Source organism: Sciurus vulgaris (assembly GCF_902686455.1).
Source record: "Sciurus vulgaris genome assembly, chromosome: 18".
NCBI classification, from domain to species: domain Eukaryota; kingdom Metazoa; phylum Chordata; class Mammalia; order Rodentia; family Sciuridae; genus Sciurus; species Sciurus vulgaris.
The window spans coordinates 3,535,385-3,555,660 of record NC_136479.1 but is presented as its reverse complement, the minus strand read 5'-3'; the positions used below and the strand labels follow the sequence as shown (position 1 = coordinate 3,555,660).

General features: G+C 53.6%; 2 protein-coding genes and 1 long non-coding RNA gene across 9 annotated transcripts in view; 2 read left to right on the top strand and 1 right to left on the bottom strand.

Annotated features, from left to right (window-relative positions):
• LOC306649910 overlaps positions 1 to 10,570 on the bottom strand; it is a 144,390-nt gene extending 133,820 nt beyond the window's left edge. Inside the window, exon 1 of the long non-coding RNA XR_013760738.1 lies at positions 10,390 to 10,570. This is a non-coding gene — a long non-coding RNA (uncharacterized lncRNA). The remainder of the gene's footprint in view (positions 1 to 10,389) is intronic.
• The window catches only part of CORO7 (coronin 7), a 53,565-nt gene extending 41,551 nt beyond the window's left edge, over positions 1 to 12,014 (top strand). Inside the window, exons 10-28 of one of the 4 annotated variants that reach the window (XM_079121346.1) lie at positions 3,206 to 3,260; positions 3,679 to 3,736; positions 3,814 to 3,959; positions 4,036 to 4,128; positions 4,240 to 4,371; positions 4,916 to 5,042; positions 5,445 to 5,620; positions 6,119 to 6,227; positions 6,342 to 6,428; positions 6,506 to 6,648; positions 6,722 to 6,826; positions 6,901 to 6,986; positions 7,721 to 7,862; positions 7,950 to 8,039; positions 8,930 to 9,046; positions 9,294 to 9,429; positions 9,803 to 9,894; positions 10,578 to 10,664; positions 10,782 to 11,621. In XM_079121346.1, the coding sequence (XP_078977472.1) occupies positions 3,206 to 3,260; positions 3,679 to 3,736; positions 3,814 to 3,959; positions 4,036 to 4,128; positions 4,240 to 4,371; positions 4,916 to 5,042; positions 5,445 to 5,620; positions 6,119 to 6,227; positions 6,342 to 6,428; positions 6,506 to 6,648; positions 6,722 to 6,826; positions 6,901 to 6,986; positions 7,721 to 7,862; positions 7,950 to 8,039; positions 8,930 to 9,046; positions 9,294 to 9,429; positions 9,803 to 9,894; positions 10,578 to 10,664; positions 10,782 to 10,787 (1,987 nt within the window). In that variant the 3' untranslated portion in view covers positions 10,788 to 11,621. Of the gene's footprint in view, positions 1 to 3,205; positions 3,261 to 3,678; positions 3,737 to 3,813; positions 3,960 to 4,035; positions 4,129 to 4,239; positions 4,372 to 4,915; positions 5,043 to 5,444; positions 5,621 to 6,118; positions 6,228 to 6,341; positions 6,429 to 6,505; positions 6,649 to 6,721; positions 6,827 to 6,900; positions 6,987 to 7,720; positions 7,863 to 7,949; positions 8,040 to 8,929; positions 9,047 to 9,293; positions 9,430 to 9,802; positions 9,895 to 10,577; positions 10,665 to 10,781 lie in introns of all 4 variants that reach the window. The other 3 variants (XM_079121347.1, XM_079121349.1, XM_079121348.1) reach the window with 3 other exon arrangements.
• A 1,267-nt stretch (positions 12,015 to 13,281) lies between these two features.
• On the top strand, positions 13,282 to 20,154 carry PAM16 (presequence translocase associated motor 16). Of its 4 annotated transcripts, XM_079121367.1 has the most exons (6): positions 13,400 to 13,417; positions 17,878 to 17,910; positions 18,088 to 18,172; positions 19,005 to 19,141; positions 19,500 to 19,565; positions 20,002 to 20,154. In XM_079121367.1, exons 1-6 carry the CDS (start codon positions 13,415 to 13,417, stop codon positions 20,086 to 20,088), a joined length of 411 nt encoding a protein of 136 aa, XP_078977493.1. In that variant the 5' UTR covers positions 13,400 to 13,414; the 3' UTR covers positions 20,089 to 20,154. The 4 variants fall into 4 exon arrangements, with proteins under 4 accessions (XP_078977494.1, XP_078977495.1, XP_078977493.1 ...); XM_079121368.1 differs by lacking the exon at positions 17,878 to 17,910 and having other exon boundaries at positions 13,282 to 13,417; XM_079121369.1 differs by lacking the exon at positions 17,878 to 17,910 and having other exon boundaries at positions 13,304 to 13,422.
• Positions 20,155 to 20,276: the final 122 nt, after the last annotated feature.

Here is a 20,276-nt window from a genome sequence, read left to right as displayed (position 1 = left end):
CTTGGTTTCCATAGAAACTAGGTGTCCCCAGGACAGGTGGGTTCCTCACCCCATGTTATCTTGTATCGTGGATGTGGGACATGGCTACAGACCTCTGCTCCTGGGCAAGGCTGACCCTTGGGTGTGATTTGTTTGGGCTGTGCAGCATGCTTAAACTTTGAAACCATTGCCAACAATGAGAACTTACATGGTTTTGCATTAAAATGGGACTTCCCAGCTTGCCTTGAACAGGAAGTCTCAGCTGCCCTCTTTGGCCAGGGCTCAGGTTCACGGTCACCCCAGTCCCCACCACTCCCTGTTGTCTCATGCAAGGCTCTTCACTCACTCGTTTCCTGCCTGGCCCAGAATCATCTGAGTTTGCAATCAGTGCTGTGTGGCTTCTGGTTAGACTGTCCCTATGCTGCTTTCCTTGGGTTGTGTGTTCTCTGAGACGCTCAGGAATAGCCACAGATGCTGCTTTCACCCCCACCCCAGGAGGATTTGACAAACTGCAGCCTGATTTCTCCCAAGGAACAGGACTTCCTGATGGCCCTTTGCCTCAGTGGCTAGTTTTGGCTGGTGAGGAGACCTCTCCCCCCACCTAAAGTGTCTTCCCATCCCCTGGGCTCACACAGGGCCCTGTCTACTCAAAGGCTCAAGGCAGCTTCTGGGAGACCATGCCAGTTTACCCAACTTTTCCTCATTGCTTTGAAGGTACCACCCCACTCAGAGACTCTGAAAGGAAGAATTTATGAGTGTGGGGCTGGCTTGGCCCAAGGGACAGGAACTGCTTTGGACTAGGGACAATGCCAAGTTATTTAGGGTTAGGAGGAGGCCTGAAGGGGAAGGTAAGTGGAGGGGAAAACTGGATGTGTATTCCAGGAGCTGCTTCTAAGTGCACCCTGGTCCTTCCACCATGAACTTGTCACAGGAATGCTGTGGCATTATTAGGGCACAACCCCAGTTGGTGCCACTATTGTCTTGTCTTTTAGGACTGGGGTGGAGACAGATGTGGGCCCTTGACCTTTTATGACCTGGGTCAGGGTCAGAGCCCTTTGAGGTGGCAGACCTTGGGGCCATGACACTACAGCTCACCACCTTTGGCTCTCTGCCAAGCCAGGGATTACCTTCTGCACTCCAGACCCAGACCCAAGTTAGCTCTGTTTATGGGGCCTGGGATCAGACTTGTGCCAGCTGTTGGCTAACCCATGGCTCTGGGTGCCATGACCCCAGATCCTTGCCTGTGCTGTGCTGTAGATAGCAGGGTGCTCCTGCCTGGCTGAGCTGCCCAGCTGGCTCTGCCTGAGGCGAGGAGGACTGGCCTGACCTGTTGGGAGACCAGCCCTGCCTGCTGTGACTTCCTGCCCCCGCATCCTGAGTGCCTGAGTCAGTAGGCAGGGGCTGATGGGGTAGGGGTGAGAGGCGGGCCAGCCCTCTTCTGAGGGTGGTTGAGAGCACAGGGGACTATCAGGGCCATGGTGGTACCCGCAGGCCTCCTACCGTGGCTCACCCAGGCAGCTCGTTTGCCCTCAGCCTGTGCATCTGTCTCACTTGTTCCCACTTCTCCTGGCCTGTCTCTGCAGTAGGCAGCATGACCCATACAGCACCAACTGGGTCCTGTTTCCCACTGCTTAAAAACACACCATCAGCTTTTTGTCACCATTGCACCCTCAAGGCAGAACTTCCCTCCTGCCACCAGGCCTGCTCCATCTAGCTCTGCCCACATTAGCCCAAGCCTCAGTCCCTTACCCCCACTGCCTAGGCTACCAGGCATGTCACCTTTCTCATTCTTTGAAAGGCTACACACCCACCTACCATGGGACCTTCCTACGAGCTGCGTTCGTACAACTCTCTCTGTAACGTGTTTGACGTTTCCCTCACGCTGGAATTGTAGGGAACACCTCTCCCAATGACCTGCCCACTGCCATATGTCCTCAGAGGACCTTTCCTTCATCACACGTAGCTGTGGAATTGTGTCTGCCTCTGGCACCAGGCTGTGGAGCTCTTCGAGGACTGGGTGAGATCTCTGGTCTCACATGCTGGCTGGGTGAGGACTGGGTAGATCAGCTGGTCAAGGGAATGAATGATCATGAATGAACAAGTGAATGAAGTCCTGTGGCACCCACTGAAGGGGACTGATGCCAGCATTACTACTTTGGTGCCAGCCTCAGCATCGGGTGCCCCAGATCACACCACTTCTGTCCCCACTCATCCCTACCATCATAGCAGGCAGTGGTCAGACCAGGTCTCGAAGGGCAGTGCTGACCTGGCTCACCCTGTTGGCCTGAGGTAATTAGGAGTCTGTGTTACTCACGGGTGGCCAGCTCAGGACACTCCAGGAAGCTGTGGAGACACCCAAGGCCCCACCCAGCTTCCCAGCCCACTGTGGCTCCTGGCAGGGTAGGGAGGGGAGGTAGACAGGAAGACAGGTGGACAGGGGACAGGGAGGTTGGGCCCCTTGTCATCTGGGTGAGGGACAGTGGCAACTGCCACTGGGGTGTCTGTCCCCAGAGACAGGAAACAGGCCAAGAGCAAGAAACAGAAGGTGACACCTTTCAGGGTTCTCCTGGGCTCCTTCCCTGAATGCTGTGGTCTAGAAGGCAGCCCTCACCCTGGTGGCTGTAGAAGGCTTCCTCAGGGCCCAGGGAAGGGAGGTGTAGACCCCGGAGCAATGACAAGCCCTTGGCTGAGGCTGAGCCTGGCATACAGTGGTGGGGGTTCTGGGACTTCCTGCCCACCTTCTGCATCCCCAGCTGCTGCCCTGTCCTGCCATGACCTCCACCTCAGGAGCAGAGGGCATAGGAGCATCCTGTCCACATGGCCTGGGCACAGTACTTGAGGATGCCATGGAGGAGGATGTACCACCCACCCCCTCCCTGGTAGTGCTGGCCTGATGCCTAGACTGACTGAGGGGAGAGGGGACAGAGTAGATGTGGGGTCTTTTTTGGAAGAGTCTAGAGTAGAGGTTGGACTTGAGGTGCCCAGGCCTAACACGAGTCTGGCAGGGAAGCAGGTGGATAGGATAGGGTGGGTTGTGCTTGGCGTGTGGGCAGCACAGGGAAAGGAAGTGGAGGGTCCTGTGGGACCAGGCTGGACATAGCCAGAGCAGCTGAGAGGCTCCTGGTTACCATGGCACCCTTCCAGGTACCCAGTCTGGGGTTATGAGGTACACAGCCCTCCTCCCTCCCCTTACCCATCTGTCTGCCCATTGGCCCTCTCTCCCCAGGTCTCTCATGCCCCTGCTGGACTCAGACTCTGGGCTCCTGGTCCTGGCAGGAAAGGTGAGTGAGAAGGACACATCTGGGTCTACCATGAAGTCTGGTCCCTAGGCTTATGCCCTCCTTGTGGTCCCCTGATAGAGGAGGAACTAGAATACTAGCTCAGCCCTGAGGGACCCCCTGCCAGGTGCGTGTTCACCTGGGTTGCCAAGATGATGTGACTGCCTTAGGAAGAAGAGGGCTGAGTACAGGGCACTCAGCATGCAGCCCATGTCCCATAGTGCTGATGTACACCCCCAGTGTCACCACTGAAGGTGACAAAGAACAAATGAGGGACAGTCTGTCAAGGACTTAGCTTGGTACAAGCATACATCAGTTTCCTGGATGGACACCAGGGGTCTGTGACTCAGGTCCCTGGGGAGCAACAAGGGTGAGGCCCAGGTATGGTCAGTGAGGGGAACTCAGGCTGGGCTTCTTTCAGGGTGAGCGTCAACTGTACTGCTACGAGGTCACCCTCCAGCAGCCAGCACTGAGTCCAGGTGAGCTCATCTCTTCCCATCCTGCCACCCCCCGCCCCCCTCCCTCCCTGACTGTCTTCCCTTGTTGTCCATGACAGTGACCCAGTGTGTCCTGGAGAGTGTGCTGCGGGGTGCCGCTCTTGTTCCCCGTCGGGCGCTGGCTGTCATGGGCTGTGAGGTGCTCCGCATCCTGCAGCTGAGCGATACAGCCATCATACCCATCAGCTACCATGTGCCCCGAAAGGTGAGGAGGGCCCTGGGCAAGGGCCTGGGGCCTGGGACACTTGGGCCTCACTGACTGCCTGCCTGTTCACCACCAGGCTGTGGAATTCCACGAGGACCTGTTCCCAGATACTGCTGGCTGCGTGCCTGCCTCTGACCCCAACACCTGGTGGGCTGGGAGCAACCAGCAGGTAGGGCCATGCCTGACTCCACGAGCCCCTGGAAGGCCCCCCCAGTTTGGCTGTGCCCTGACTTGCTGGGCACTGTACATGTCACTAACTCAAATGCCAACCTCTCCACAGGTGCAGAAGATCAGCCTCAACCCAGCCCATCGGCCTCACCCCAGCTTCACTTCCCTCTTGGTGGCCCCTAAGGAAGCGCCCCCTGACACAGCCCAGTTTGCAGAGACGCCCAGGGCTGATGCAGACCCAAGTGTAAGTACCAGGCTGCTCCCAGCCCACAGCCAACAGGGAGCTGCAGTGGGTGCCCAGGTGAAATCAGCACTAGGTCTGTAATGTCTACCTTTAATCTGGTGATCTTTATGGTCCTTTCTGATTATCAAGGATAACAGAAAAAAATAAAAATGGAGAAGGATGATGGAAGAATGCTTGCTGCATAAATGTAAAACTTGAGCAGACACTGAAGAAGTGAGACTTCTCACACAAACTGGATTTCTGGTTTTCCTTGAAGTACCGGCAACTCTAACTCACTGGCACTCTCCCTCCACCCCACAAATCTGGGAGCCAATAGCTGCCACCCATGTCCTCATAGCCTAAAGCTTGGCCTGCCTCCCTCATCCATGTTACCCCAACCTGTCCTCCCCCCGCCACAGGTCCATGCCCACAGCAGTGCTTAGACCCAACCCAGTGTTCCATAGCCCAGAGGGGCCCAGAGCCATGGCTCTGGAATTGGGTGTCCCTGCTATCTCTGGCTATCGTGCCCAGGGACCTGCTAGCTGATCTGGGTCCTTCTCCCCAGGAGGGCTTCTCCTCTCCTCCCAGCTCGCTGACTTCGCCCTCCACGCCCTCCAGCCTGGGGCCCTCACTCTCTAGCACCAGTGGCATTGGGACCAGCCCCAGTCAGAGATCACTGCAGAGCCTGCTGGGTAAGCGCATCAGGGCACTGACCCTGTCTACTCTATCCCCACCCGTTCTCCTCTATCCTCCAACTCTGAAGTGAGGCCTTATGTATGGCACCCAGACTTGCAGCTCCTAGTAGAATCAGTTGTCATGTGGGCCAGAGTAAGGCTGCTGAGTGTCATCTGTAAAACTAGAGGGTGGCCTGGAGCCCTGCGGTTCTGCTGAGATCCCTTTGACTGCAGAGGAGCAAGGGCCAGCTTCTCAGCCAAGCTGTGTATGCTGCCTCCGTAGAGGCCTGACCTGGGCACATGCCAGGCACCTTCCCATGATGAAGGCGGCAAGTGGCCAAGACCCAAGGTGCAGGGTTCACAGACAGGGTGGATGGGTGGCATCCTTACACATGGCTCTGTGTCCCTGCCACCTGCCAGGACCCAGTTCCAAGTTCCGCCACACTCAGGGTAGCGTCTTGCACCGAGACAGCCACATCACCAACCTCAAGGGACTCAGCCTCACCACGCCTGGTGAGAGCGATGGCTTCTGCGCCAACCAGCTGCATGTGGCTGTGCCCCTGCTCAGCAGCGGTGGACAGGTGGCCGTGCTCGAGGTGAGGGATTCCGCCCCACCAGGGCTGCTCCTCAGGTCCCTGCAGATGGCAAGTATGCTAAGGGCATTAGCCACTCAACTCACTGAGTGCAGACCATGTATCAGACTCCTGCCAGCATGTCCCTTAGTCTTCCCAACTGCCCCAAGCAGTATGTGCCATTCTTGTTCCCATTTTACAGATGGGGGTGAAGAGGTACAGAGAGGTTTAGTGATCTGTCCAGGTCACACAACAGCGTAAGTGGAGCTGGGTTTGAACCCAGGCCACCTAAGCCCCAGGCCTGAACTCTTTCTACCACCCTGCACTGCTGCTCTTCACTTTTGGGGGCCTCACACTTGGCACCTGGGGCTCAGAGCATGGGGTGGTTAAGGCAGAGAGCTTGGGTCACCAAGAAGTGGGAGTGTCTGCTGCAGAGGGTGGGAACCCAGGCATGCTGTTGCCCTGCAGCACCTGGGACTGGCTCTCCTGCCTGGTTCTGATGGGGTGGGGCACCTCCCATAGCTGCGGAAGCCTGGCCGCCTACCTGACACAGCACTGCCCACGCTGCAGAATGGGGCAGCTGTAACCGATCTGGCTTGGGACCCTTTCGATCCCCACCGCCTCGCTGTGGGTAAGGAGGCTGGGTGCCTGGACTTGAGGGAGGGTACTGGGTCCTGGGTCCTGAGTGTTCTGGGAAGCCAGGGATCTTAGGCCCAGCAGTGAGGAGCTGCTTCTTTCTCTATAGCCGGGGAGGATGCCCGAATCAGACTGTGGAGAGTGCCCCCAGGGGGCCTGAAGGACATGCTCACTACACCTGAGGCTGTGCTCACAGGTCAGGCGGGCCTGGGTGGGACTGGGCAGGGCACTGGCTTCCAAGGAACTCATCCTCACCTGGAACCCCTTCCCCAGGTCACACAGAAAAGATCTACTCTTTGCGCTTCCACCCATTGGCGGCAGATGTTCTGGCCTCCTCTTCCTATGACCTCACCATTCGCATCTGGGACCTTCAGGCGAGGGCTGAGCGGCTGAGGCTGCAAGGCCATCAGGACCAGGTAGGACAACTGCAGGAAGTGGGGCCTAGCCATGAGTCATGAGGCTGCCTCTCATGATGCTGCCTGTCCCCAGATTTTTGGCTTGGCCTGGAGTCCTGATGGTCAGCAGCTGGCCACTGTCTGCAAGGATGGGCATGTGCGGGTTTATGAGCCCCGGAGTGGCCCTGAGCCCCTGCAGGTAAGCAAGCATGCATGGCCTTTAGACCTGGTGTGGGGGACGCTGGTTGTACTTCATATGCTATATCTCAACAGGAAGGTCCAGGACCTGAGGGTGGCCGCGGAGCTCGCGTTGTTTGGGTGTGTGATGGTTGCTGTCTGTTGGTATCTGGCTTTAACAGGTAAGGACTTAGGGACCACCATCCCTAGGCTTCAGGCACCTGAGTCTCCTTTCCCCAAAGTAACAGACACCCATCAGGCCTGCAAAAATTGTTCCTGGCCCTCACTTACTGGATGGTTGGGTGGGTGGGAGTAGACGTTTGGGTGGACAGGTGGGTGGATAGATGAACAGACAAGTAGATGGATGGATGGGTGGGTGGGTGGGTGAAAGGGAAGGCTGGTGAGGGAAAATGAGTCACCAGGGGAACCAGGAGGTGAGAGCTAGGCCTAGGAGCCCACCTGATGAGGTGCGGTCAGTTACAGGCACAAGGCATCTGTGCCTTGGAGGAAGGATCAGGAAGGGTCTCCCAAAGGAGGTATCATTTGAGCTGGTGCTGCTGACCAAGATCTGGAAGAGAACATTTGTGCTCTGGGGAAAGGCCAGGAAGCTGCCTAGAATAGGGAGAAGCAGAATATCGGGAGAAGTCTGGACCTCAGAAGCTGCAGTGGCCTGCGACAGGTGCTGGTGTCAGCACTGTGCTGAAGAGGGTCAGTGGCATAGCTGGGGATGAGGGTGGAGGCAGAGTGGCCAGTTGGGATACTGCTGCTCTGGCCAGGCAAGTTCTGGACTGGACTCAGCTCTCACATTGCCTACTGGTGCCTGGACTCCCCAGCCCAGAATCAGGGTCTCTGTGGAAGTCTTTGCCTTGCCTAAGCCTCTCCAGCCCTAAGGACCTGCTTCTGCCCCTTCTTGCAGCCAAAGTGAGCGCCAGCTTCTGTTGTATATGGCTGATGCCCTGGCAGGTGGCCCCTCAGCTGTGCTGGGTCTCGACGTAGCTCCCTCGACCCTCCTACCCATCTATGATCCTGACACCAGCCTGGTGCTCCTCACTGGCAAGGTGGGCTGGAATGGCCAGGCAGGGTGTGGGGAAGGGGTGGTGTACTTAGCCACTTGTCACCTGCCCCATCTACCCTCCGTCCCCCAGGGCGACACCCGTGTGTTCCTGTATGAGCTGCTCTCTGAGGCCCCTTTCTTCCTGGAGTGCAACAGCTTCACATCTCCTGACCCACACAAGGTAAGGCCACCCTAGTGCCTAATCCTCCTGTCCCCAGATGGGATCTTGGGGCTTCCCCGCCCCCTGGTGGCCATGTGGGGAATTTAAGGAGCCTGTGAGGTCAGAGCTGGTTGTGAAATATCTAGGAATTTTGACAGCTGGTTGTTATATATACTAAGGCATTATTAAAAGTTAAACTATTTTAAGGCTAAATTATATGAACCTGCAATATGAATCTACAAATAAATATATTAAAAACCAAAAGAATAGCCAGATGCTGTGGCACATGCCTGTAATCCCAGTGACTCAGGGGGCTGAATCAGGAGGATTCCAAGTTAGAGCCAACCTGAAGAACTTAGTAAGACCCCATCTCAAAATGAACAAAGGGCTGGGGGTGTAGTTTTTTTTGTTGTTATTGTTTTTTTTGTGGTACTGGGGATCAAACTCAGGGCCTTGTGCTTGCAAGGCAAGCACTCTACCAGCTGAGCTATCTCCCCAACCCAAGGGAGGTTTAGTTTTAATAGAACTTTTGCCTAGCATGCTTGAAGCCTTGGGTGGAATCCCCAGTACCACCAAGGAGAGGGGAATAAATATCCTAATCACTTCCTAATTATGATACTAGATCTATTATTTGTGCCATTGATTGTATCCGGGAGAGTGGAAGTGTGCCATGATGATGTGCCACTGTTTGTCTCTTCTCAACCCTGCACTTAGCAAGTCAAGTTGGCAGCTTGAGAGGGGCCATGGTAGGAGTTTGCACTCTAGAAACAGGCCAGCCTCCAGAGGGTCACTTGTTCACATTACTAGCACACCACTGTCCAGGGGGAGGCTGTCGTCCTACACAAGGAATGTTGCCATCCTGGGTGCCCAGCCAGGAGCTCTTGGCTCTAGCTTCTACTTCTTTCCCCCAGGGTTTCATCCTCCTACCCAAGACTGAGTGTGATGTGCGGGAAGTGGAGTTTGCCCGATGCCTACGGCTGCGCCAAAACTCCCTGGAGCCTGTTGCTTTCCGGCTACCCCGAGTCAGGGTGAGGTTGGATCCAAGGATTCCAGCACCCAACCCCCTCTTCCCAGGGCTGGCCAGGCACTTCAGTTCCTATCTGGCTCTGCTTCCAAACCTTCCTGCTCTCTGCTCTTTGGGGATACTTGCCTTATTTTGCTGCAATTTTAGAACTTATGGATGCCCCAGCATGGCGGGTGAGGGTCGCAGATCTTGATACTGATGTACCCTAGATCTTGGTCAATGTCTCAAGACCGTCCCTTCCTCCCCTGTAGAAAGAGTTCTTCCAGGATGATGTGTTTCCAGACACTGCTGTGAGCTGGGAGCCAGTGCTCAGTGCTGAGGCCTGGCTAGGAGGTGTTAATGGACAGCACCGACTACTCAGCCTGCAGCCCCCTGGCATGACCCCAGGTGGAGTAACTAGGGTTTGGGGGAGGAAGGACGGGAGTCTGGGCAGGGCCTAGAGAAGGGGGCAGAGGTCCAAGTGCAATCTTTCATCACTGAGGGCACACAAAGACCTCCAGCTCTCTCAGGGATGGAGTGACCATGTCTTAAGATCATCTCCAAGCTCTTGGAGGGTAGGACCTATGTTTTCATCTCAGATCCTACCCCCAACACACACACACACACAACCTGGTCCCTGGTACATAAGCAGGCCTCCTGAATAGAAACCTCACTGGCTGTTTATGCCACCTCTTGGGTGTCTGTCAAGTTATCCTCTAGGGGCTGGCATCAAGCAGCCCCCACACAGGGGACTCTCATACCTGTCCTTACCCCATCCCAGTAAGCCAAGCCCCGCGTGAAGCCTCTGCCCGGCGGGCCCCAGCCTCAGCACAGTACCTGGAAGAGAAGTCAGATCAACAAAAGAAGGAAGAGGTAGGCAGGGGAGAGGGCTGGCTATGCAGAGTGGACAGGGGTCCTAGCTGTGCTTGTCCTTCATTTAGTTGTTCTTCAGATCTCTGGTCCTGACCCAGATGGGAGTTGCATCACACCCGTCTCTGTGTCAGGTGGGGAGACCTTCCTGCTGCTGACCTCCTGCTGCTCCCAGGCACAGGAAGCCAGGGAAGGAAGGGAGAGCCCCCACTAACCCCCACCAGGCCTAGTCCAGCTAAAGCTGGAGGTTGGAGAGCCAAGTCCATTTGGGACCTGGTGTATGTTGAGCCTTTTAGCCTATTTGCCGAGACAGCTGCACTTGTATCAAGTGCCACATGCCATTGTCTCTGTCTCTGACTCCCCACCTCTTGTCTTTGTATCTTCTTCAGTGAAAACCCATCAATTGGGCTGGGGTTGTGGCTCAACCTGGAGTTGTGGGGTTGTGGTGGAGCACTTGCCTAGCATGTGTGAGGCACTGGGTTTGATTCTCAGCACCACATACAAATAAATAAATAAAGGTCCATTGACAACTAAAAAAATACTTTAAAAATATCCATCAACTTTGCCAGGACTCTAATTAAAATGGCTCTTTTCACAACACTGTCAGGGTTAAAACCACGGGGTCTGATGTTCTTGAGGTCTGGAAGGCCTATTCCTTTCAACGCTTCTCTGATCCATTCTTGCAGCTGCTGAGTGCCATGGTGGCAAAGCTAGGGAACCGGGAGGACCCGCTACCCCAGGACTCTTTCGAAGGGGTGGATGAGGACGAGTGGGTGAGTGAGTGGCAAGTGGGACCAGCCATACCACCCCTCCCACGCACACAGCAGCACGCATACCTTCCCTTCCCAGGCCTTCTTAACTTCCTCCTACTTCTTGGTTCATCATCCCAGGACTAGCCTGTTCACCTCTGGTCTCAGCTGCTGCTGCTGCCACCTCCTAGAACCACATGGTGCCCCTGCACACCTCACATCTCTTCAACCTGGAAGATCTCTCTGGCCCTGGCACCATCCATCCCAGAAGCCTTGGCTTACTGCAGGCCTTGAGCACTTCCATGGTTGCTGGGCTCACTGCAACTTCCAGGGATTGTGTGCACCTCAGCTTTCTTTGGGACCAGCTGCTTGTCCTCAACTGCCTGCTAGCATGTGGAACCAAAGAGCATGGGGTTGGGGTCAGTACCATGTCCCTAGGCAGGCCCTGGGCTCCCTGTATCCCCTATTCTTTCTGCTAAAGTGGGCTGGTCCCAGCCTGGGCTGGTCTTATCCAGCACCTTCAAATACTATATGCCAACCCATCTTGCCTGCTGTCCTAGTTCCTGTTAAGGGTACGGGGGCTGGCCCCCCACCAAGATGTTTGGAGCAGCTCCAGCCTCAGGGGCCTGGGACCAGTTGCCCTGCTTCCCAGGCTTGCAACCAGGAGAAGGGGCCTCACCAGACTGATGGCCCAATTAGGGTAGTGGGAACCCTGCAAGGACGGGCCTGCACATGCTTAGATGTCTTCAGCAATTAAACTTTTTAAGCTGTCCACTTCTTGTGCTACTCTGGTCTCTGGGCTAGCTGGAAAGGGGAAGGGGACTGGAATATGAGTGACAGTGCTAGATCCTGGGCTCACCCTCGTCCCAGCTCACTCTGTTCTTAAGGCCTTTTAGCTGAAGGCTGCTGGGAGTTCATTCATGGAGTTCACTCAGGTGCCAAGCAGTACTCTGGATGGTAGGTATTGAACTGGAGAACCAAGCTGAGTTGGGGGCTTTCAACTTAAGCTTACTATAGCTTTGTTGTACAAGGGAAGCAGACCGTGCAGGAGAGCAGTGCAGAGAGAGCCATAGAGAAGATAAACTATGAAAAAGGAAGTGATTTGAATGCAGGGGCAGATAGGGTATTCAGAGGTCTGGGAAGGTGACTCCCATTTAAGTTGACACCTGAAGGAGCATGCCACAGAGAAAGCTACAAGAACAACTCTAACAAAAGGAAGGACAGCAGGGCTGTTGAGGGAAGAAGAAATTCTGAGAGTCTGAGGAAAGGAAGGGCAGTGCCAGAGCACAGTGTGGGCAGCCTGACTTTCGTCTATTCAACAAACGCTTGTGAGCACCTGCCACATGCCAGACAGCTTTCCAAGTGGAGAGAAGAGATACACAGCTTGACCATTGGGAATTTTCCCTCTAGTGGGAGGGACCAGACTATAAGCAATAAGCATAAAAGTACAGGAGTTATATGATAAGGTACAGGATGATAAGAGCCTCAGAGAAAAAACAGAGGTGATCAAAAATGGAGGAATAAGCATGGTAATGTAATGTCAGTGACTCGAGGCTGAGGCAGGAGGATCACCAAGTTCAAGACCAGCCTCAGCAATTTAGCTGTCCTTAGTTGTCCTAAGCAACTTAGCCAGACCTTGTATCAAAAATAAAAAGATAGGGCTGGGGTTGTGGCTCAGTGGTACAGTGCTTGCCTGACGCACTGGGTTCAATTCTCAGCACCACATATAAATAAATAAAATTCTAAAAATAAAAGATAAAAAGGGCTGGGGATATGGCTCAGTGGTAAAGTGCCTTTGAGTTCAATCCCCAGTACAAAGAAAACAAAACAAAAGAATAACCAGTAAGCCAGTCACAAAGGCCACGTGTAGTATTGATTCCATTTCTATGGAATGTCCAGAAGGAACAAATCCATAGGGACAAGGCAGATGAATGGTTATCAAGGCTTGCGGAGAACAACTGCTGGTGGGCTTGAAACTAGATGGTGGTGGTTGTTGCACAGCTCTGTGAATATCCTAAGAGACTGAACTGTGCACTTTAAAAGTGTAAGGTGGGCTGGGGTTGTGGTTCAGTGGTGCTTTCCTGGTATGCGTGAGGCGCTGGGCTCAGCACCACATAAAAATGAATATAAAGAAAATAAAGGTATTGTGTCCATCTACAACTAAAATATCTATTTTTTTTCTTTTTTAAGTGTAAGGTGTATGGTGTGTGAATTACATCTCAATAGAGAGAATGTAAGGCATGATATAGTGGAGGCTCAGGATGGGCTTCATTGAGAAGGTGGCATTTGAACACAGATTTGGAGGAGGAAATCAGTCTTGCAGATTACCAAACAGAAGGAATCTGGATTGAAATCTATTTTGAAGTTCCCAGTTTTCTTAAATATTCCCGAGAATTTGGCATCCTACGTCATGTTATGTTCGTTTATTTCACATGATGTTTTCGTTGTAAACATTTCTGGCAAAATTAAGGGAAGAAAGTCCCGAATTTGGCGCATGCGCAGCATTTGATTGCTCTTGACGCTCCAGGTGGAGGGTCGCTGAGGCGCTGGGACCATCCATCGCCCTCCTGGTTGCCCCCAGAGCCCGAGGAAGGCGCCGCCCCCTGTACGTCAACGGGCGCTCCGCCCCCTGAGCCAAGGCAACGCGCATGCCCAGCGCGGCCTCGCGCACGCGCTCTGCTGGCTCCCTTAACCTCTGACCCGCCGGCCGCCCTTGAGCCGGCGCGGCGGGGCCAGGAAGCGGGAGTTCGCGCCCCCGAGGCAGAGTGGCCGCCATGGTGAGGTCCGGGACGCGTCGCCCGGACAGGGAGGGCGGGCTCCGGCCGTGCAGAGGGGCGCGCGCGCGGCGGGAAGCAGGGGCGGGGGCGGCAGCTGGGAGACGCCGCCAGGCAGAGGGCAGCGCGCACCTGGCCGACGCACGCGCCGTCCGTGCGGTCGCCGCCAGCTCAGCCCGGTGCGAGCGAGCCCCCGCGGGCCACCGGAGGGAGCATGCGCACACCTGTCCCGAGGAGGCCTCCCGGGGAACTTTGAAAAGGCAGGTTCCTGAGCTCGGTGCCTGGAAGTCGCGAAGTTGGTATCCGCCAGCCGGTGACTTGAGGGACCATGACAGTGTATATGTAGGAAAGGAAAATGCTGTGGATGGGAATGATGGGAGCAGCCTGGGGAAGTTTCACCGGGGAGGTGGGCTGTAAGATGTCGAGCGAATCCCGAAGGTTTTGGGGTTTTGACAGTGTCAGGAGGGAATTTATTCAAAGTGGAGGAATTCGGAGCACGTGTGGAGGAGAAAAGTGTGGGAACTGATCCAGGAGTAGAGGGTGCATCTGCATTATGGGGAGATGTGGAGGGAGAATAAAGCGGAGAAGTAAGTTGAGGCCAGATGGAGAGATGTGGGTGCCAAGTGAAGACGCAGACTGAATCTGAAGGCAGCAGTGGAGAACCGAGTGTATGCTGGGGGATGGCCAGAGATCTTCCCCAGCTCAGGGGTTAGGAGGCATTTGGAAACCTCTGGGGGCTTAGAATGCGAGACTCCAGCTTTGTCCGAAGCAGAGCTGAGGTGGCATGGTTAAGTATCATTTCTGGGTAGCCACAGTCATTCAGATACAAATTGGGCACTGCCATGCTGGCCTCTTCCTGGGCTCCTGTGGTCCTGGCCTTTCTCCTGTCTAGCTGTGATGCCAGCAGCTGTTTGTAGGGGTGCTGGGTGACCAGAGCCCCCTTGCTAGCTCAGCATGTCTTTGAGAAGGGGGTGAGTCTCAGTGGCAGTCTGCTTACCAACATGAGGGCCTGCAGCTGTGCCTTAAAGGAATGTAGCACATTTGTTAGAAAGCTGAGATCCTTTCTTGATGTACTTTTCGTGAGATAATCTTCATTTCTGAGTGCCTCCTTAATATTTCCTGTGGTACTTTGTCCTAACTTTAGGGTCGTGGTCCTGTATTGTGCTGTGTTGCTTTACAGAAGAAAAAGCCTATGTGCTGCCCACTGTGGGTCCCAGGATGGAGTCCAGTGGGTCTGACCTCTGCTCTCTGCCTACTGCTTGACCTGAAGTTGATTGCTACATGGGGTGTTTGGTCTTCGCAGGGACTTTGAGGCCCAAGTGACAGTCAGTGTATTATGGGTTGTTTTAAGTTTTTCCAGGAGGGGCCTCATCCAGTGGTTCTTTGCCTCACCTACAGTGACTGTAGCTTCCAGAGCTCTGCCCACCAACCACCTCCCCTGCCACCCCATGAATCCTCAGCTGTATGACCTGACCCATAGCTAGTGCTCAGGGAACGTTTGGTTTGGAATAGATGGATTAGAGTCTTGGCAGCACTACCTGATTGCCAGACCCCTAACACCAACCTGGGTCTGGTCCAGAAGCAAAGCCAGCTGTTGAGCTCCTGCTCCAGCCTGCCACTGTGGTTTTACATGCATTCCAGTATGGCTTTATGGCTCTCCTCTCCTTTATGATTCTTCATTTTACAGACAAGAAACTACAGGTCCAAAGAAGTTCAATAACTTGCCCAGGGACACCAAGCTAGTGAGAAGCAAAGTTAGGTTTCCAGCCTGGGTTAGTATCTCCCTAACTGCTTCCTGGCTCCCTGGGGAGTCAAATGAACTGCTTTATTATAAGCTTTGTTATTCCATATTGCCTAGCTATTGCCAAGTTTTGTGAAACAGCAGTAGTAAATAAAAAGCAACACTAATCACCTACTGTGTCATTAAGCTCCGTGCCATACCCATTATAGGCATTATATAATGTCTGTGACAGCCCTATCATAGTCCTCATTTTACAGGTGAGGAAATAGGTTCAGAAGGTTGAGATCTTTTCCAGGGCCACACAGCTAAGATTTGTCCACAGGCAATCCCAAAGCCTTGTGTAACCACTACACCACATTCCTTCCACCGTGGAGTGTAGGAGGTAACCCCACAGGAACTTTGGTGGCTTCCATCTGCCCTCCAACCAGCTCCTCCACCAGCCAGGGTAGCTGCTGAAGTTTTGCAGGCCAGTCCTGCCTTTCCTGCAGCAGTAGAGCGTTCTGAACAGTGGAACGACAGACCACCATGTCACTTTGGTTTATTTTTTTATTTTTTATTTTTGGTACTGTGGATTTAACCAAGGAGCACTTGGTTAAAACCACTCAGCTGCATCCCCAGCCCCTTTTCATTTTATATTTTGAGACAGTCTCAATAAATTGCTTCGGGCCTTGCTAAGTTGCTGGGGTTGACCTGGAACTTGCAATCCCTTTGCCTTAGCCTCCTGAGTCTCTGGGATTATAGGCATGTGCCACCATGCCCGCCCAGCACCACTTTGATTTAAAAAATGAAGGGCATGGTTAGGGAAGTTTCCCAGTTACAGCCTCAATGTTTTTATTTGTTTTGATTTTGTTTTGGGGTACTGGAGCTTGAACCCAGAGTCTGTACATACTAGCCAAGGACTCTATCACTGAGCTGTAGCCATCTGTCAGCCTCTATTCTTGAGTATGTCAAGTGAGCGCTGTCCAAGAGGAGCCATCTCATCAGCTTCTGTCAGCCTCTATTCTTAATGTGCATTATTTAGCAATGGTCATTGGTCTCAGCAGAAAAGTAAACTCTGGCAGCAGAGGGTCGGAGGCTTTTGGTGGGAGCTGAGGTCACCTGAGGGGTTTTCCAGGCTCAGGGAATCCTCTGGAGTTAGTGATTGTTCTGTCAAGCGAGGCCAGCATTCCACCTCAGGGCCTGTGGCTTTTAGGAGAGAAGACAGCTGAGATTATGCAGTCAGCAAGCACACTGCTGTTCCTCCTACACCTATAGTACAGCTGGCTGCAGCCCTACCTTTGATCACATGAGGATATTCTTTGGGCTTTACTTTCTAGTATGAAATCCGGAGCTTATGAAGTTTCCACCTACTTGTGAAATACAAACCAAATTCTGTTTGTTCGTTCCCCTAATGACCCATAATCACATCCCTTCTGTTAGGGAAGGGCAAGGCCTTGAAAGCCAAACTAGGTCACTTCTGGAGTCTGAATTCCACCGGAATCTGACAGCCCCTGCCCCTCTTTGGCTTCTGGGTCGGTTTGCTTAGTCACCCTGGCTCATCTTGGGATCTTGTGTGAGGCAGCAGCCTCTACCTTGTTGTATAGTTCCTTCTCCCTTCACCAAGTACTAACTGCATGTCCTTGGTCACTAACCCCTTGAGTTCTTGGTATTATATGACACAAACAATAGAACATATTTGGCACAGTGCCTGGCACACAAGCTTAATTAATACTTGCTGACCAAGGGGAAATCTAAGTCTAGGAAACTATAAAGAAGAAAGGACAACTCACTTGATTCTACCATGTGGACACTGTTAACCCTGGTGAGCAGTCTCTTGTGACCTCTGTGCAACCCTGTTTGTACCATTTCATGGACACGGGACCAGTTTTTATACATTTTGCCTATGTAATCTCTGTTTCACAGTACAGTCTGTACATTTTCCCATGTCATATGCCTTCCTGTTCTTATCTCTGGCTGCTCCCAGGATGTCCCTTACCCCCCTACCCTGTCCCTCTGCCTCAAAGCCCTAAGATTCCCATCATGATTTTACCTACTCTTCAGAACCTAGCCCAGAAGAAGCACCATCTTCTCCCAGATCTTCTCTCATTCCTCAGTGTTCCTGCTACTGACTGAGCTTCTGGTCATGTCTTAATGAGGTCTGTCTGTGGCACACTGAATCATAGTTTGGGGTCTTTAAACCTTGTTGTGCTGCAGTTGATTTCCCTGCCAGACCACATAAGTGGGTGACCAGTTCAAGACAGGGACCAGGCTCAGTGTGCTGAGCAGAGAGCAGTATAGACTCTAGCTAACATTTGAAGGAGTAGGTGAACGAGTGGCTAAACAAAGGAACTAGCCTTACTCTTGCTAATCACAGGGTCCTTCCTGTGACTGTCTAACTATCTTCCTAGTGGGCGTTTAGCTCCTGAAGGTGAAGAGTGTCTATTCTAAGTAGACCCTTGGTAACTTTGTTGTATTGAATGGAATGAGCCAAGTCATAGGACTTGATGATCTTGGGAAAGTTAGAGTGGGCCTGAATTTCCACACTGGTAAAAAGAAGGTTGAGCCAGATAATCTGAGAAGCACAGGAAGAGTCATTGTCAGTCCTGGGGTAGAGGGTGAATTGGTAGCAGGCCTGGGACTGTCCCTGTGTTCTGGATCCCAGGCCGCAGTATTTCTTCCTAATGTCAGTGCCCTCCATCCCATGTAGCCATGTTGCTTTGGTTTCTTTCTGCCTTTCCTGAAGGTCAAGGGGACCAGTCTGTCTCTGGAGACTCCAGTAAGTATCTGAAGCCACCCCAAGCAGAGGCTGTTTATCAGGGCACTTTGGAGAAGGTGCCTGTGGCTGCTGCTCTGTACATCATGCTCTCAGCTCCTCAGCAGCCATCTCCAGGGTCCCCCCCTTTGTAGGTCCCGAGAACGCAGCCTGCTGACCAGGTGCCTGCTCTGCCCACAGGCCAAGTACCTGGCCCAGATCATCGTGATGGGTGTGCAGGTGGTAGGCAGAGCCTTTGCTCGGGCCCTGCGGCAGGAGTTTGCCGGTAAGCATGGGCCCCTCTCCCGTCCTGGGCTGAGAGCTCCTGCCCAGGTCACATCTTCCCTGGTAGCTCAGCCTGGTTATGAATGCAGGGATCCCTCCATGAGGTAGGGTTCTGTAGCTTGGGTGGCTTGGGACTCTTTCCTGTGCTAGTGGGTAACACCAGACTTTAGGACCCTCCCCTTTGAGAGAGAGATTTATGTCCAGTGAGCATGAGTACTCAGGTCAGGAGTTGGCAAACTGACCCACTTGGCCATCTGTTTTTGTAAATATGTTTTCCTGGAACACAACCACATCCTCTGGCTGCTCTCAGGGAGAACTGAGTAATTCCACTGCAAATGAATTATCCAAATTTAAAATATTTACTATCTCACCCTGTAAGGAAAAAGTTTACTGGCTCCTGATTTTGGGGTCACCAGAGGCAGCCTGCTTTGGTGGTCTGGGTACTGGTTGTGCAGCCAGGTCCCGGCAGAACTATTGCTCCTCCTTTGCCCACAGCTTCACTCTGCCTGATCCCCTTATCCCAAAGCTCCCCAATTTGCTGTGCCCCTGGGACAAGGGGTAGGAGGAGAAGAGGACTAGGTCCCCTAGGTAGGGAACCATAACCCAGGCTCAATGGTTAGACCCTGCCCTCGTCCTCTTGTGAGGTATGTCAGCCCTCACTTTCCTGCCCCCTCCTCCAAAAGAAACCAGTCCTGGAGAAAAGCTATTCCTGGCCACTTCTGTTCCTGTGTGTCTCCTCTGTGCCACCTGGCAGGGGTGAGTCACCCAACTGGAAGGCCCAGGGGGAGCTCTGGGCCATGGAGGGCTGAGCGATCACCCACGTGTCCACACAGCCAGCCGGGCAGCAGCTGATGCCCGAGGACGAGCTGGGCACCAGTCTGCAGCTGCATCCAACCTCTCTGGCCTCAGCCTTCAGGAGGCCCAGCAGATTCTCAACGTCTCCAAGCTGAGCCCCGAGGAGGTCCAGAAGGTAAGGCCATCAGACTGACTTCTAGAAGTTGAGGGTTGGGGAGGCTTAGAAGAAGTGGGTAAGTGCAGTGGCTCTGACTGCAGCCACCTGGGACTCCCACTGAGGAAGCCACTGTTGCTTATTAAGTTTTAGGCCCCAGGGCAGTTGCAGAGGCAGAGCTGTTGGTGGTAGCAGCCAAGCTGTCACTCTGTGGGCATCTGTCCTGTCTCTGCACCTTTATGGTCATAGCAGCCTCCTGGGTTGCACAGGGTAGCATATAGGGTTTAAAGGTCAAACCCTTCAGCTTCCCTTATCATCAGCTTCCCCTGGTGTCTCATTCAGAGATTGCAACCTACTCTCTGTCTTCTCTCCCCTGCAGAACTACGAACACCTGTTTAAGGTGAATGATAAATCCGTGGGTGGCTCCTTCTACCTACAGTCTAAGGTAAGTGCTCTTTGATTCTTCAAGGAGGGTAAGCCACAGACCTCTCCTCACTTGGGGCCCCTCATTTTCAGGCAGGGCAGCTGGCAGTTAGGGGCTTGGCAGGCAGAGAAGTATGCCAAGCCTTTTCCTGGTGCCCCAGTCTCAGAGAGGACCCCCCAAACTGCCACTCCTCTGGCTTCCCCATTCTGTGGGGCCCAGCTGAAGAGACGGTGGCCCTCCTAGCAGCTCAGACCTTGAAGGCACAGGAACAGCCACTGGTGGTATGTGCAGACCAGTACTGGACTGCAGCAGTGCAGAAGCTCAGCTTCCAGGGATCCTTTGGAGAAGGGCTGCCCTCCAGAAAGGTGTCCTGTGCCAGGAAGTGAAGAGTCCTGTCTGTAGGTAAAGGGCAAAAGGCAGAGGCTCTGCCAAGCCCTGATCTTTCACCTCCCACCAGGTTGTCCGTGCAAAGGAGCGCCTGGATGAGGAACTCAGAATCCAGGCCCAGGAGGAGAGAGAGAAAGGACAGATGCCCAAAACGTGACTGCTTGGCTCCCCTCTCCCTGCCATCTTTTAACTTATAGCTTGGTAATAAATCTCTTCCACATTTCTCCTGTGCACGTATCCCAATTCTGGAAGGCAGGCTGCTCTTCCTGCCTGTTGGGCTCTGCTGGGGACCAGGAGGCAGCAGCCAACAGCCTGAGGGGCTGGGTTCAGGTGGTGAGATTGGTG

What these genes read in the sequence shown, in the direction of transcription:
- PAM16 (XM_079121366.1), top strand. An exon ending in GCCCCGAGGAGGTCCAGAAG is followed by an intron (nt 19,142 to 19,499) that starts GTAAGGCCATCA and finishes TCTCCCCTGCAG; the next exon opens with AACTACGAACACCTGTTTAA. An exon ending in CCTTCTACCTACAGTCTAAG is followed by an intron (nt 19,566 to 20,001) that starts GTAAGTGCTCTT and finishes ACCTCCCACCAG; the next exon opens with GTTGTCCGTGCAAAGGAGCG.